The sequence below is a fragment of the Thalassophryne amazonica genome, chromosome 7 (assembly GCF_902500255.1).
Source record: "Thalassophryne amazonica chromosome 7, fThaAma1.1, whole genome shotgun sequence".
Classification (NCBI taxonomy): Eukaryota; Metazoa; Chordata; class Actinopteri; order Batrachoidiformes; family Batrachoididae; genus Thalassophryne; species Thalassophryne amazonica.
This window is the reverse complement of record NC_047109.1, coordinates 10,057,191-10,072,400: the sequence shown is the minus strand read 5'-3', so window position 1 is coordinate 10,072,400 and position 15,210 is coordinate 10,057,191. Positions and strand designations below refer to the sequence as shown.

The following is a 15,210-nucleotide window of genomic DNA, read 5'->3' as shown; positions in this document are numbered from 1 at the left end:
GTCAAGTATTAATGGCGCCAAAACCAAACATTGATAGGATTAATATTTTTAGAAAGGCTACATATATTAGCTAACAACACTGGATCAATCAATCAATCAATTTTTTATATAGCGCCAAATCACAACAAACAGTTGCCCCAAGGCGCTTTATATTGTAAGGCAAGGCCATACAATAATTATGTAAAACCCCAACGGTCAAAACGACCCCCTGTGAGCAAGCACTTGGCTACAGTGGGAAGGAAAAACTCCCTTTTAACAGGAAGAAACCTCCAGCAGAACCAGGCTCAGGGAGGGGCAGTCTTCTGCTGGGACTGGTTGGGGCTGAGGGAGAGAACCAGGAAAAAGACATGCTGTGGAGGGGACCAGACATCGATCACTAATGATTAAATGCAGAGTGGTGCATATAGAGCAAAAAGAGAAAGAAACAGTGCATCATGGGAACCCCCCAGCAGTCTACGTCTATAGCAGCATAACTAAGGGATGGTTCAGGGTCACCTGATCCAGCCCTAACTATAAGCTTTAGCAAAAAGGAAAGTTTTAAGCCTAATCTTAAAAGTAGAGAGGGTGTCTGTCTCCCTGATCTGAATTGGGAGCTGGTTCCACAGGAGAGGAGCCTGAAAGATGAATACTGTTAAGTCTTCTATTTCTATACTATAAGTCAGAACAAGATCTAAGATATGATTAAAGTGGTGGGTCTACTCATTTACTTTTTGAGCAAAGCCAATAGAGTCTAATAATAGATTAAATGCAGTGTTGAGGCTGTCATTCTCAGCATCTGTGTGGATGTTAAAATCGCCCACTATAATGATCTTATCTGAGGTAAGCACTAAGTCAGACAAAAGGTCTGAAAATTCACAGAGAAACTCACAGTAACGACCAGGTGGACGATAGATAATAACAAATAAAACTGGTTTTTGGGACTTCCAATTTGGATGGACAAGACTAAGAGTCAAGCTTTCAAATGAATTAAAGCTCTGTCTGGGTTTTTGATTAATTAATAAGCTGGAATGGAAGATTGCTGCTAATCCTCCGCCCCGGCCCGTGCTACGAGCATTCTAACAGTTAGTGTGACTCGGGGGGTGTTGACTCATTTAAACTAACATATTCATCCTGCTGTAACCAGGTTTCTGTAAGGCAGAATAAATCAATATGTTGATCAATTATTATATCATTTACCAACAGGGACTTAGAAGAGAGAGACCTAATGTTTAATAGACCACATTTAACTGTTTTAGTCTGTGGTGCAGTTGAAGGTGCTATATTATTATTTTTTCTTTTTGAATTTTTATGCTTAAATAGATTTTTGCTGGTTATTGGTAGTCTGGGAGCAGGCACCGTCTCTACGGGGATGGGGTAATGAGGGGATGGCAGGGGGAGAGAAGCTGCAGAGAGGTGTGTAAGACTACAACTCTGCTTCCTGGTCCCAACCCTGGATAGTCACGGTTTGGAGGATTTAAGAAAATTGGCCAGATTTCTAGAAATGAGAGCTGCTCCATCCAAAGTGGGATGGATGCTGTCTCTCCTAACAAGACCCAGGTTTTCCCTAGAAGCTTTGCCAATATCTATGAAGCCCACCTCATTTTTTGGACACCACTCAGACAGCCAGCAATTCAAGGAGAACATGCGGCTAAACATGTCACTCCCGGTCTGATTGGGGAGGGGGCCCAGAGAAAACTACAGAGTCCGACATTGTTTTTGCAAAGTTACACACCGATTTAATGTTAATTTTAGTGACCTCCGATTGGCGTAACCGGGTGTCATTACTGCCGACGTGAATTACAATCTTACCAAATTACGCTTAGCCTTAGCCAGCAGTTTCAAATTTCCTTCAATGTCGCCTGCTCTGGCCTCCGGAAGACAATTGACTATGGTTGCTGGTGTCGCTAACTTCACATTTCTCAAAACAGAGTCGCCAATAACCAGAGTTTGATCCTCGGCGGGTGTGTCGTCAAGTGGGGAAAAACGGTTAGAGATGTGAACGGGTTGGCGGTGTACACGGGGCTTCTGTTTAGGGCTATGCTTCCTCCTCACAGTCACCCAGTCAGCCTGCTTTCCCGGCTGCTCGGGATCTGCCAGGGGGTAACTAACAGCGGCTAAGCTACCTTGGTCCGCACCGACTACAGGGGCCTGGCTAGCTGTAGAATTTTCCACGGTGCGGAGCCGAGTCTCCAATTTGCCCAGCCTGGCCTCCAAAGCTACGAATAAGCTACACTTATTACAAGTACCGTTACTGCTAAAGGAGGCCGAGGAATAACTAAACATTTCACACCCAGAGCAGAAAAGTGCGGGAGAGACAGGAGAAGCCACCATGCTAAATCGGCTAAGAGCTAGTAGCTATGCTAAGCTAGCGGATTCCTAAAAACACGCAAAGTGAATAATGTGTAAATAATTTAGAGGTGATTCAGCAGAAGGAGTGCTTTAGTTAAGGCACGTAAAGATTACACTGGGAAACAAATTGTAATCTAGATAACTAGATCAATCTAACTGCACAGATTAAACAGCTAACAGATACAGAAAAACACCGCTGTGCTCCGGAACAGGAAGTGATACAATACCGCAGTGAGAGCCAACCACCAGTATAATGCGCCAAATCACAGCAAAAGCCGTCTCCAACGTCTCTTCACTGAACAATGAACATTGATATTTACATTCTGGACTCACACGGCAATTCAGCAGGGGGTGGTAAGTCATCTATATATTAAAAGCGTGCGTGTGTGCATGCGTGATTTTATTTAGTACGTTCAATATAAGTACATAATATAATTGCAAATATGTTAAAAATATATGGATGACACAAGAAAGTGAAACAACTTATTTCTATTGTGGTCCATTTTAAAAATCAAATAACAAAATAGAAGAAAAAATAAAATAAAATAATACTAATAATAATAACAATGATAATAATAATTATAATAATGATAATAGTGTGTATATGATAAAAAGAACCTAAACAATTTATAAATACATTAAGACAGTAAATTACTATTAAAATGACATAAGTCTAAGGTTCTAAAGATATTTTGGACTCACATGCCATTCCAACTCATTATAGAAACTTTGCATAATTTATTACCACCTTTGAAAAATGTCAGCTACCTTTTTACCTATAAACATTACCCAATCTAGAGCCCGTGGATCCCCACGGGCAACGCGCTAGTTTTATTTAAAGTCAGAAAAAAATGTAAAAGTACAATGGGGTTTTTGGTGTTTGCCACTAGATGCAGTATTCAGCTAAAAACTGCTTAAACTCTTGATCACAGAGAATGTTTTTTGTTGTCCAGAACTGATGGGCAAAGTGTGAGAAATGCGTCTTTGCTGTGGTTCAGACAGACTGATTCTCTTTGCATGGATGATTCGTGTGTCAGCATGTTTGCTTTCGCAGCCAAAGACAACCAAGCTTCCAGTCAAAACACAGGCAGAATGAGACAGGAGGGGGCCAAGACAGATAGGACACGGGACCACTGACACTGTGGACAGCAGACAGACTGGTGTACAGCCTTGTTAAAGACATGTGGCCAAAGATTCAGTCAGTGATGTTCTTGCTGGGCTGATGTAAGACTCTGTGTCAGGATTTCCCCAGGATCCTGGTTTTAACTCTTGTCTTTTAACCAGTGTCTTATGTTAGTTTCTCCACCAGATGGCGTCCTCAGTTATTTTTCACCCCTGGATCAGATGAGTGATTGATTATTGACAGACTATTTAAATCCTGACTTTCTGTTAAGTAGTTGCTTGTGAGCATTGCCATACTTTGCCAGATTCTTGCAGACCTTCCAGGTTCTTCCAGAGCCATGATCCATGATCCAGACCATTACCAGGAGGACCAAGCCTGATTGCCTCTCTGTGACCTTGACTGCGTTTTCTTCCTGTGTGCTTAAGACGCCAGAGCTTCCTGCAGCTAAACTTCAGGTAACCTGGCCTCCCCTCTAATTCCTGTATTAGAGCGAACTGTCTTTCCTGGTGTTTCAGATGATTTCTGCACGGCTCCCATGTTGCCCTGGCTCCTGGTTCCTGGCTACCTGCACGGCTACGTCACTTTGGAACTCCTTGGCTCTCTGCTCAGAGCGTGACTCTGCCACATACCAGTTAAGTTCCTCCTCGTATTAGTGGGGTCCCATTCTCACTTGTTCCTGTCTGTGACTGTGCTATGATAAAGAACTGTTCCAAGAACTCTTCCTAAGAACTCCATGAACTCTGATATCAAACCATTAAAAACCCAGCGGTATCAAATCCTGCTCAATTAGAACTGCATCACAACACACAGCACTTGACCTCTGGATACAATTTATGAACTGTGAACAATTCCTGAACAGTAAACCTTATTTCTTAAGAAGAAAATATGATTAAGCCTTTTGTGAACTATGACTGTTTTGAGGCTCCAGCATTACGAGTGCATTCACTCACCCTGTGTGTCTTTATTCCCCATAGTTTCTGGTTTCGGAGGTGAGGGTTCCACCTGGTCCTGGTCCTTGAACCTTAGCATTCTCCTTCAAGACTGGCTTGGAATACTGCAGCTCCCTATTTTCACCGCCAGGAGGCAGGCCATCTCTACATACTACAGGCACCCCAGTGCAGCACCTTTTATTTATTGTTTATAAATAAATATAGTTTACTATGTACTCTTCCCATGTCCAGCTCCCTGCATTTGGGTCCATTGCCTGAAATGGTCCATTTCTGTCCGGACCCCTAACCATAACACTCTGGGTGCAGCTGTTTGACATAAAGTCATCCAGCACAATGTCCATTGTTTAGCAGTGTTGTTAGTATTATTGATTTATTGCAGGGGTGGCCAAGTTCGGTCCTCGAGAGCCACATTCCTGACACTCTTAGTTGTCTCCCTGCTCCAACACACCTGAATCCAATGAAAGACTCGTTAGCAGACTTTTAATGAGTCTTTCATTGGATTCAGGTGTGTTGGAGCAGGGAGACAGCTACGAGTGTCAGGAATGTGGCTCTCGAGGACCGAACTTGGCCACCCCTGATTTATTGTGTTATTTCTAGCACCACAAATACAGTGGTGCTAGAAAGTCCATGAATGTATTTTTATTTTTCCATTACATCAAATTTAAAAAGTAATAATAATTCTGGCTTCATTATGTAAAAATTCCCCAAATTATGCCCTTGAAACCCACAGGATAAATAAATCCATGATTTGGATCCGGATCTGGATTCTGGACCAAGAGTCTCTTTATACAGGCTTTGAAGGATTATGTTAAAACTACTTCATGGATTCTCACCAAATTTTCACTACAGATAGATATTACGGCATGAAAGACTCCATTAAATTTTGGAAGTGATCTGGAGTTGGATCTGGATTGTGGATCAAGATTTCCCTTTATATAGGCTTTGAAGGATTACTTCACAACTACGTACTTCATGGATTCTCACCAAATTTGCACCACAGATAGGTATTAGGCCATGGAAGATTCCACTGAATTTTGGGGGTGATCCAGATCTGGACTGGCGGACGTCAGAAATCTATTTCTCTTGTTTTTAATGAAAAGCCTCAAGGGTTTGTACAAGTATGCACACCCTTAAAATAACAACTATCCATCCATTTTCTGTGCCAATTAAGGGTCACAGGGGGCTGGAGCCTATCTCAGCAATCATGGGGCATGAAGTAGGGTACACCCTGGACAGGATGCCAGTCTGTCGCAGGACAATGTAGCAATTAACTAACTATAATATAATATTATAGCAAGTAACTGTGTAATATAATATGTAGCATTACAATATAACAACTAACTGACTTTGAAAATCAGTTGTGTTTGAACTAGATCAGGGGTTTTCAAAGTGTGGGAGAGTGAGCCCTGCCTCCCCACTCAGAGAACAAGTGAATAGCTGCCCCACCGACACACATACACACAATTTCAGTATCTCCGTGTTTCTTTTTATTCTTTTACACATCTTAAACACATTTTAAACACAAGTATTTGTGGGTTTTTAAGGAACTGTCTATGCATTTACACATTTTACAGCCTTTGTAAACATTTTAAACATATGTTTTTAAAGACCTTTCTATTCTTCTATTTTTACCTTTTGTCATATTTTAAACATCTTTTTTTTTCATTTAAACATCTCTCTCTGTTTTTAAATGTCTTTGGCATAACTAACACATTTTAACATAAATAATATTAATTCATTACAGGTAAGGGTACTGATAAGATTTTATCGATATCGATGTCATTATTGATTTCGCTTATTGATCCGATTCCTTATCGATTCGATTTCAGTTTATTTTCATTTATATAGCCCCAAATCACAACATGGACTGCATTTATATAGTGCTTTTCCATCTGCATCAGACGCGCAAAGCGCTTTACAATTATGCCTCACATTCACCCCAATGTCAGTGGTGAACAACAGAATTGCCTCAAGGCGCTTCACACAAGTAAGGTCTAACCTTACTACCCCCCGTTATCGATACCTCCTGTGAATTTTCTCTGTACTAAAAGCAGGCTTTACAGGTTTTCTATGTCATCATCATTAGGCATCATTAAGCAAAAAGGCTATTGATGTCAGTGGATCGAATCATTTCTTAATGGTTCACGAAAAGAACCAGTTCTTGATACCCAACCACTAAACTAGATAAAAGAACTTTGGAGTTCATTCACTGTGATCAGTCATTAACCCTTTAGAAGGTAAAGAGGACCACAGCGTGCAGTCCGTCTATCTGGAACAGACCGTCCCCAAAGAGTGAGTGAGCCTGTAAACAACAGATTAGCGAGGGAAGCCACCAAAACACCCATCACATCTCTGAAGGAGATTCAAGTTTCAGTGGCTGTAACTGGAGAAACTGAACACTGAGCACTTTTGTGTGCTCCTCGTCCCGTCACAGCTCTCTGGTAAAGTACACATGTACAAAAAACACAGCAGAGTCAGGAAAGTCTGCTCATGTTATTGTGAGATACATCATGTTAAAACAGTCAATTTTCACAAAACTTTGACCTGGTAAAGATTAGGTATCACTAAATCTCTATAGCTACACATGGATAAATGGTCAGAGGGTCCATTTTTATTGATTTCTCACCAGAGTGTTAGTTCATGCAGTAATAAGCATTAATTAATGGTGTTAGTTCATGCAATCATAACTATTAAGCCACATGTTCTAGTTTGTTAATGAAGTCATAAGCATTCCCTAAAGTGAAATAAGAATTAAATGTATTTAGTCATCATTTAGTAGTAATGTTCATTTTAAATTAGGTATTATTTGTAATAATTAATAAAGATACTGAACACACTAACAAATTATTACTATACACACTCAATTCTTAATTAATTGTCAGTTAGTTAATGCAGCGTTACCCATTAACTAACATTAGTACCATTAATAAGTGATTGCTAAACACCGTCAACTCTTAATTTACTGTAAGTTAATGCTTATTACTCCATTAACTAACATTAGCACTGTTAATAATTACTAAGCACATTAGTTAATGCTTAATTCATTGTAAGCTCATGTGTAATGTCAATAAATGTGTCCTTATTTTAAAGTGTTCATAAATTTGGGAACAATACTGAATCTCACTGAGATCACATAATATTTAATTTTGTGTTGTCACATTCAAGGGTCAGGACCAGGATTTTTATTTATTTATTTATTTATTTTAATTGAAAAAAGTGAAACTTGGACTAACTTTTAAAAAAATTGTGTAATTTGTTAAACAATTGTTTAAAATTTTCTACCATATTATAAATACACTGAGGAAATAAACTAATAAATACAGGTTTATCCTTGACTGGAGTAAGTGGGCTTAGAAAATTAATGAATATTGCTCAAACACATTACATTACAGTGCAATTTTTTTAAGTTTGTCCAAGTTTGACTTTTTTCAGTGCATTTTTGTGAGTCTTTGGCAGACATATGCACATGTACACTAGATCACATTAGTGACTGACTGACGTAAGAAACCTGTTTTGCTTATAAAAGGTGTAAGTGTGGAGAAAATGCATGTGATCCTGTAAACCTGTGAGGTGACAAAACTGAGCCGTGCACAGTGACAGTACACAGGCAGGGTTGTAATTCTGGCTTCGGGCTACAGATGAACTCATACATGATACACAGTCTGCTTTAAGAAAGTTGCTCATATTCACGTCCGATGCTAAAATCCTACAAGTGTCCTCAGCTTTAAATCAGTGAGAAATCACAGCGTCAGCAGGAACTGACTGACTGACAGATTTGAAGCAGTGACAGAGTGGATGCTCGTCCGGTATGATGTCTTCTTACCCACTGTGTCTCCGTTGCTGTCCTCTGACTTCGTGCATGGTTTTTTCTCTTGATCCACAGTCTGAGCACTGGATGAGGAGCACCCCATCTTAAAACATCAGCTTCAGGAGAAACTGACAAAAGGAAAAAACAACAACACTGCTGGAGAAGACAAGAGGTCAGAAAACAGGCAGTAAAACAGCTCTTCAGGCCGGGACCATGATCCCACTGTGCACAGCCTGCTGACCTCTGAACCCTCACACAGCTCAGACAATGCTGCTGCAGGATGTGTTCTCTGCTCACGGTCACATTGTTCCTGCAGGAGTAGCAGGAGGAGGCAAACTCCTCTGTGTCCTCCCCTTCATGGGAGTCAGGGCCTGGAGGAGGCCTCATCTGTTGCCACAAGGTGGCAACAGATGAGCACCTGCAGTTATTAACTCTATATAATACGTCAGCTTTTTAGATGGGAAAAAAAGGCCAAAGATCAGAGTTATGTATCAAAGTTCAGTGGTTCAGGACCAAAGCTCTAATTTTTACAGGTCAGAGTCATTTTCACCAAAATTCACAGGATTATTTAAAATGGCTCACTAGTAAGTCCCTTCGGCTGCTCCCTTGTTTACACTCGGGGTCGCCACAGCAAATCCAAGGTGGATCTGCATGTTGAATTGGCACAGGTTTTACGCCAGATGCCCTTCCTGACGCAACTTCACATTACAGTTGCCCCAAGCGCCTTGGGGCAACTGTTTGTTGTGATTTGGCGCTATATAAAAAAATTGATTGATTGATTACATGGAGAAATGTGGCAGCGGTGGGATTTGAACCCGGAGCCTTCTGAACTGAAACCACTATGAAGCATTAAAAATTAATTTAAAATATTCTATTTTTCTTCTTTTTTCCACATTCCCTGCCAAAAAAAGTAAACCTAATGGAATCAGTTGCCTAGAATTGATGTTTAAGTTGAACTAATGTTTAAATTTGAAGTCATACATCAATGTCAGTATATCATGTATACTGTTTGTAATTGTATTTTACTTTGTGCAGCACTTTGTAATGTACAGTTGAAAGTGCCGTATTTCTTTATCATTATTATTATTACTACTACGTCTGTCAAGAACGTAATAAAATCATTGGTGTTTATTCATTTATTATTTATTTGTTTAATTATTTGTCTGTCTGATGTTTAGCAGGATTAAGTCAAAACTACTGCACGGATTTTGACGACATGGTCACCACAGATATTAGGCCATGAAACACTCCACTGAATTTTGGAGGTGATTTGGATCCGGATTCTGGATCAAGATTTCCCTTGATATAGGTTTTGAAGGATTATGTCAAAACTACACTGATTCTCACCAAATTTGTACAACTGATAGATATTAGGGCATGGAAGACTCCACTGAATTTTGGAGCTCCAGATCTGGACTGGTGGATCTCAGAAATCTCTGATTGCTCTTGTTATAAATATTAGTAGTAGTTGTAATTCTAGAATAGACTGAAAATTATTATAAAAGCACCATTTTTGTGTTAAAATCTAGTTTGTCAACTTCATCATTTAAATGCTTTCAATTTCGATTTAAAATTTTACAGTTTGAAGGTAAAAAAAACAAAAAAAAAAACAACAACAACCAAGAAACAAAACTCAACTGCTTCTAGTCTAAAAATAATAATTGTGAAGGTTAAAACATTTATTTGTCAATATGCTCCACAAGTTATGACTGTGACATAACAAAGAGTGTGTCATACAAAATTATGTGGTGCTGCATATAAAAGTATATAAATAAGATGAGCATTAATCCTGTTTGAGTGGTACTGAGCAGGGATTTGTTGCGCGCTGGAGAAACCATCAGCTTTTCATTTATGTATAACTTGGATCTCAAGTGTTTCCAGTTTGTTTGACACAGCTTCAAGTACACAAAGTTAAAGAAAGTTACAGATCTGAAGAAACACAGCATTTACCAACTCCAACAAATGCATATAAGACTTCATACACAATCAGATTATGATACAATTACTGCATCTGCTGAACAAAATGAAAATGTGGATGAATGACATCATTCTCAACTGTGTGAAAATTAATGATTTAAGAGATCAGAAACATTTAAATCTAATACTGTAGTATGAATGATTGGTCTAAACTAGAAAAGCCCGCAGATAATTGCACACGTTTCGCACGCCCAAACAAACATCTACACCGCCAATTCCAATTAAGTCGGGACTTTGTGTGAAATGTAAATAAAAACAGAATACAATGATTTGCAAATCCTCTTCAACCTATAATCAATTGAATACACCACAAAGACAAGATATTTAATGTTCAAACTGACAGATTTTTTGTTTTTGTTGCAAACATTTGCTCATTTTGAAATGGATGCCTGCAACACATTTCAAAAAGCTGGGACAGGGGCAACAAAAGACTGGGAAAGTTGATGAATGCTCAAAGAACACCTGTTTGGAACATTCCACAGGTGAACAAGTTAATTGGAAACAGGTGAGTGTCATGATTGGGCATAAAAGGAGCATCCCCAAAAGGCTCAGCCATTCAAGCAAGAACGGGAAAGAATTCCACCTACAAAGCTTCAACAATTAGTGTCCTCAGTTCCCAAACACTTATTGAGTGTTGTTAGAAGGAAAGGTGATGTAACAGAGTGGTAAACATACCACTGTCCCAGCTTTTTTGAAACGTGTTGCAGGCATCCATTTCAAAATGAACAAATATTGGCACAAAACAATAAAGTTTATCAGTTTGACCATTAAATATCTTGTTTTTGTGGTGTATTCAACTGAATATAGGTTGAAGATGATTTGCAAATCATTGTACTCTGTTTTTATTTACATTTTACACAACGTCCCATTCCCAACTTCACTGGAATTGGGGTTGTAATATTGCAGATTAGATCTGTGTCTTTAAACCCAGATTGTAGAAATGATAAAAGTGCTTTTCATGCACTGGTGACTGTGGGTGTTAATGTGCTGCTGCAGATGGCCTTAACTATCAGAAATAAAGGCTGAAAAAATCCCCTTAAAAAGTTCTTTATCACTGAGAAATGGCACCATGTTTGGAACACTGGTTTCTGTATCTGGGGATTTGTTGTTGTTGGCAGTTTCCTCGCTTGCGAGGATAGTGGGAAGGCCTTTTTTTTTTTTTTTTTAGTTTATTTTCTACAAGCCCTCTGGTGGCTGAAAAGTCCGATGCGGGATGCACAAGACCTGTTACACTTGGGGCAAATGAACACTTGAGTAGGCTGGGCTTGTGCTGCTGCCCGCTCTTTCTGTCTTTGACGCTTCTGGCGTGAGGCCTCACTTCTTTCTGCCTCAAACTTCAGGCTGGCGGATTTGATGCTGGAACGCCAGCTGAGTCTATCTGTAGCTAGATGCTGCCATGACTGATGCTGAATGCCTGCAAGGGAGAGCTGTTTCTTCAGCTGGTCCTTATAGCGCTTTTTGGGGGCCCCTTGGTTTCGTCTCCCTTCCTTGAGCTCGCCAAAGAGAATTAATTTCGGCATGCGTGTATCGTCCATCCTGGCTACGTGGCCTGCCCAACGAAGCTGTTGTTTGAATATTATAGACTCCATGCTGGGCAATTTGGCTCTGGTAAGGATGTCCTCATTTGAGACGTAGTCCTGCCACTTTATCCCGAAGATGTTTCGGAGACAACGCTGATGAAAGCGTTCCAGTAATCTGATCTGCTGGCGATACAGAACCCAGGTTTCAGCTCCATACAGGAGGGTAGGGACCACAATGGCTCTGTAGACCTGCACTTTTGTGGAAAGGCGCAGTGCATGATTCTGCCAGACTTTCTTTGAGAGTCGACCAAAAGAACTGCTGGCCTTGGCAAGGCGACTGTCTAGGTCCTTGGCAACAGATGCGTCATTTGAGATAACACTACCGAGATACGTGAAGTGCTCTACTGCATTCAGGCTGGTACCCTCGATGTTGATTTGGGGTGGGGTATATGTTGTATGGGGGACCGGTTGATATAGCACTTCTGTCTTTCTCATGCTGATGGTGAGGCCGAAGGCTCTTGCTGCTTCAGCAAAACAGTTGACAATGTGCTGCAAGCTTGCTCCGTATGGGCGATGAGGGCGCAGTCATCTGCGAAGAGCAGCTCCATGATTAGCTGTTCTGTGATCTTAGTGTGGGACAGAAGGCGCCGCAAGTTAAACAGACTTCCGTCGGTTCTGAAGTGGATATAGATGCTGTCTGTCAAGTCTTTGGCCTCACGAAGCATCATGCTGAAGAAGATGGAAAACAGAGTGGGCGCGAGGATGCAACCTTGTTTGACGCCACTTGAGATGGGGAAGCTGCCGGACAGAGTCCCGTTGTACTTCACTTGTCCCATCTGGCCATCATGCAGCTGGCGGATGATGGTGAGGAGCTTTGGAGGGCAGCCAGGCGTGCAAGAATCTTCCACAAACCCTCACGACTGACTGTGTCAAAAGCCTTGGTTAGGTCTATGAAGGCTGCACAAAGGGCCATGTTCTGTTCTCTGCACTTCTCCTGGATCTGTCTCAGGACGAAGATCATGTCGGTGGTTCCCCTGTTGGCCCGAAATCCGCACTGACTCTCGGGAGTATTTTCATGCGCTATGGTAGGGATAAGCCTGTTGAGCAGCACTCAAGCCAAAATCTTACCTGCTATTGAGAGGAGAGTGATGCCCCGGTAATTAGAACAGTCGGACTTGTCGCCCTTGTTCTTGTACAGGGAGACAATGACCGCATCCCGAAGGTCATGTGGAACTATTTCCTTTTCCCAGCAACTGGAGAAGAGAATCTGAAGCTTATCGAGGACTGCCTCACCTCCATTTTGGTACACCTCTGCTGGGATGCCATCTATGCCAGGAGACGTCCCTGGATTCAGCTGCGTGGTGGCCTTTCTGATCTCTTCAAGTGTTGGGGGGTCATCAAGTTCCCATTTCACCTCCACCTGGGGAATCTTCTCGATTGATGACTCTTGCACAGTGCGCTTGTCACTGAAGAGGTTTTCAAAGTGTTCTGACCATGCTGCATAATGGTTTCCTTGTCCGTCAGAAGGGTGGAGCCATCTGAGGAGCGCAGGGGTGCTTGCACTTGATGTGCTGGCCCATGGATGGTCTTAAGGGCTTCATAAAAGGAGTGCATGTCTCCGGCATCGGCATGTTGTTGTGTCTTCTCCGCAAAAGCTAGCCACCAGTCGTTCTGCAGTATGCGGAGCTTGCTTTGCAGTGTGGAGCAGGCATTTCTGTAAGCTGTCTTGGCAGAGTGGTCATCAGGTTTAGCTAAAAAAGTCTTGTGGCAAGCATGTTTCTTTTCTAGTAGTTCCTGGATCTGTGCATCAGACTCATCAAACCAGTCTTTATTTTTCCTGGCTGAGAAGCCCACTACTTCTGCTGCTGTCTCCTGAAGGATGGTCTTTAATCTCATCCACTATTGTTCAGGGTCATCAAGCAGGCCTTTTTCTCCACCCAGGCTCTCCTCTAGTTTGGCCTGGAACTCCATTTTTGTGTCTATGTCTTGCAGCTTGTGGACTTGTAGCTTCTTAAACTGTGGGCCTTTCTTCTTAGGAGGGGGCTTGAAAGTGAAAGCAATCTTGGAATGGATCAAGCGATGATCCGTACAGAAATCCACGCTAGGCATCACCCTGGTATGTAGTACGTCTCTTCTATCACGCTGTCGCGTCAGAACGTAGTCCAGAAGGTGCCAGTGTTTGGAGCGTGGGTGTCTCCAGGTTGCTTTGAATCTCTCTTTCTGTTGGAACAGGCTGTTGGTGATCATCAAGTCATGTGCAGAGCAGAACTCCAGCAGCAGGCGGCCATTGTCGTTTCAGTTGCCTATGCCATGTTTCCCTAGCACGTCCTTCCATACATCAGAGTCGCGGCCCACTCTGGCGTTGAAATCTCCCATGATGAGGAGCTTGTCCTGGGTGTCGACGCACTGTAGAAGGTTGTGCAGATCGTTATAGAAAGCCTCCTTAACTCCGATGTCGGCCTGCATGGTTGGGGCATACACACTAACAATAGTGGCAAAATCCTTGTTGTTGATGGGGAGCAGGAGTGACATCAGTCGGTCAGAATGTCCAACTGGCAAACTGTGTAACCTATGTGCTATGGCGCTCTTAATCATGAACCCGACCCCTGAGAGTCGACGATCTTCTTTAGCCTTCCCTGACCAGAACAGTGTGTAGCCTGTACCTTCCTCGGTGAGTGACCCTTGGTCTGCAAAGCGCACCTCGCTGAGTGCAGCAATGTCTATGTCAAGCCTTGCTAGCTCTTTGGCGACTAAGGCTGAGCATCTTCGAGGACGATCGCTATTGTCTGAGTCCATCATTGTGCGTACATTCCAGCACGCAATTTTCATGTTCTTTGTTTTTCTTTTCGCACCGCGTGTAGTGATGCCCGTTGGCAGCGGTGAGCCAACCGGGTCTAGTGAGACAAGCCATGTTTAGACCACCTTTTCTAGGTCTGTCTCCATGTGGAGCAAGCAGAGCTATCCCTAAACAGGGCTGCTTGGTCACCCAGGGCCCTGCCGGATGATGCTGTTGTCTCGGGTCAGCAATCAAACGACCATAGCTCCTGAGCCGTCTGCATGCAGGATCGAGACTGCAGCTCCCAGTGCCATCATGCACCTGCTGTTTTCGCCTCTTCCCATCACTGCAGGGCTTTCCTTCCCGCCTGCGCTCGTTGCTTAAAGTGGGGATCAGCTCGCGCACACCAATTCCACTCTTTAGGCAAGGTGGCACTCCACAGTGGCACAGACAAGCTGAGATGGCTGTGGCGACCACCAGGCTGTAGGTTTTACATCAGAGTGACCTTCTCCTAGCCTCTGGCTAAAGAACCTTCCTCGGAGGCACGGGGGCAGTAACCCAGGCTGGGGGCTTAACATCAGGGTTTTCCTTCCCCTAGGTGGACTGCCTTAACAGGGCTAATGAGTCCCATCTACCCACTGCTATAACCCAGTCAGCTGGGAGGCTCGTGATGGCGGGAGCGCCTAGATCCCGTATAGGTCATGGACCTACCACTGCCATAATGGACC

At 42.4% G+C, this 15,210-nt stretch overlaps 2 protein-coding genes across 2 annotated transcripts in view; one reads left to right on the top strand and one right to left on the bottom strand.

The window, feature by feature from the left end:
- Positions 1-4,713, top strand: part of LOC117513617 (2-iminobutanoate/2-iminopropanoate deaminase-like) — a 73,088-nt gene extending 68,375 nt beyond the window's left edge. The window contains exon 6 of the mRNA XM_034173836.1: positions 3,967-4,713. Within this exon, the coding sequence (XP_034029727.1) occupies positions 3,967-4,104 (138 nt within the window). The 3' untranslated portion in view covers positions 4,105-4,713. The remainder of the gene's footprint in view (positions 1-3,966) is intronic.
- Positions 4,714-9,873: 5,160 nt separating this feature from the next.
- LOC117513222 (matrilin-2-like) overlaps positions 9,874-15,210 on the bottom strand; it is a 48,220-nt gene continuing 42,883 nt past the window's right edge. The window contains exon 11 of the mRNA XM_034173512.1: positions 9,874-10,110. Coding sequence (XP_034029403.1) covers positions 10,055-10,110 — 56 coding nt within the window. The 3' untranslated portion in view covers positions 9,874-10,054. The remainder of the gene's footprint in view (positions 10,111-15,210) is intronic.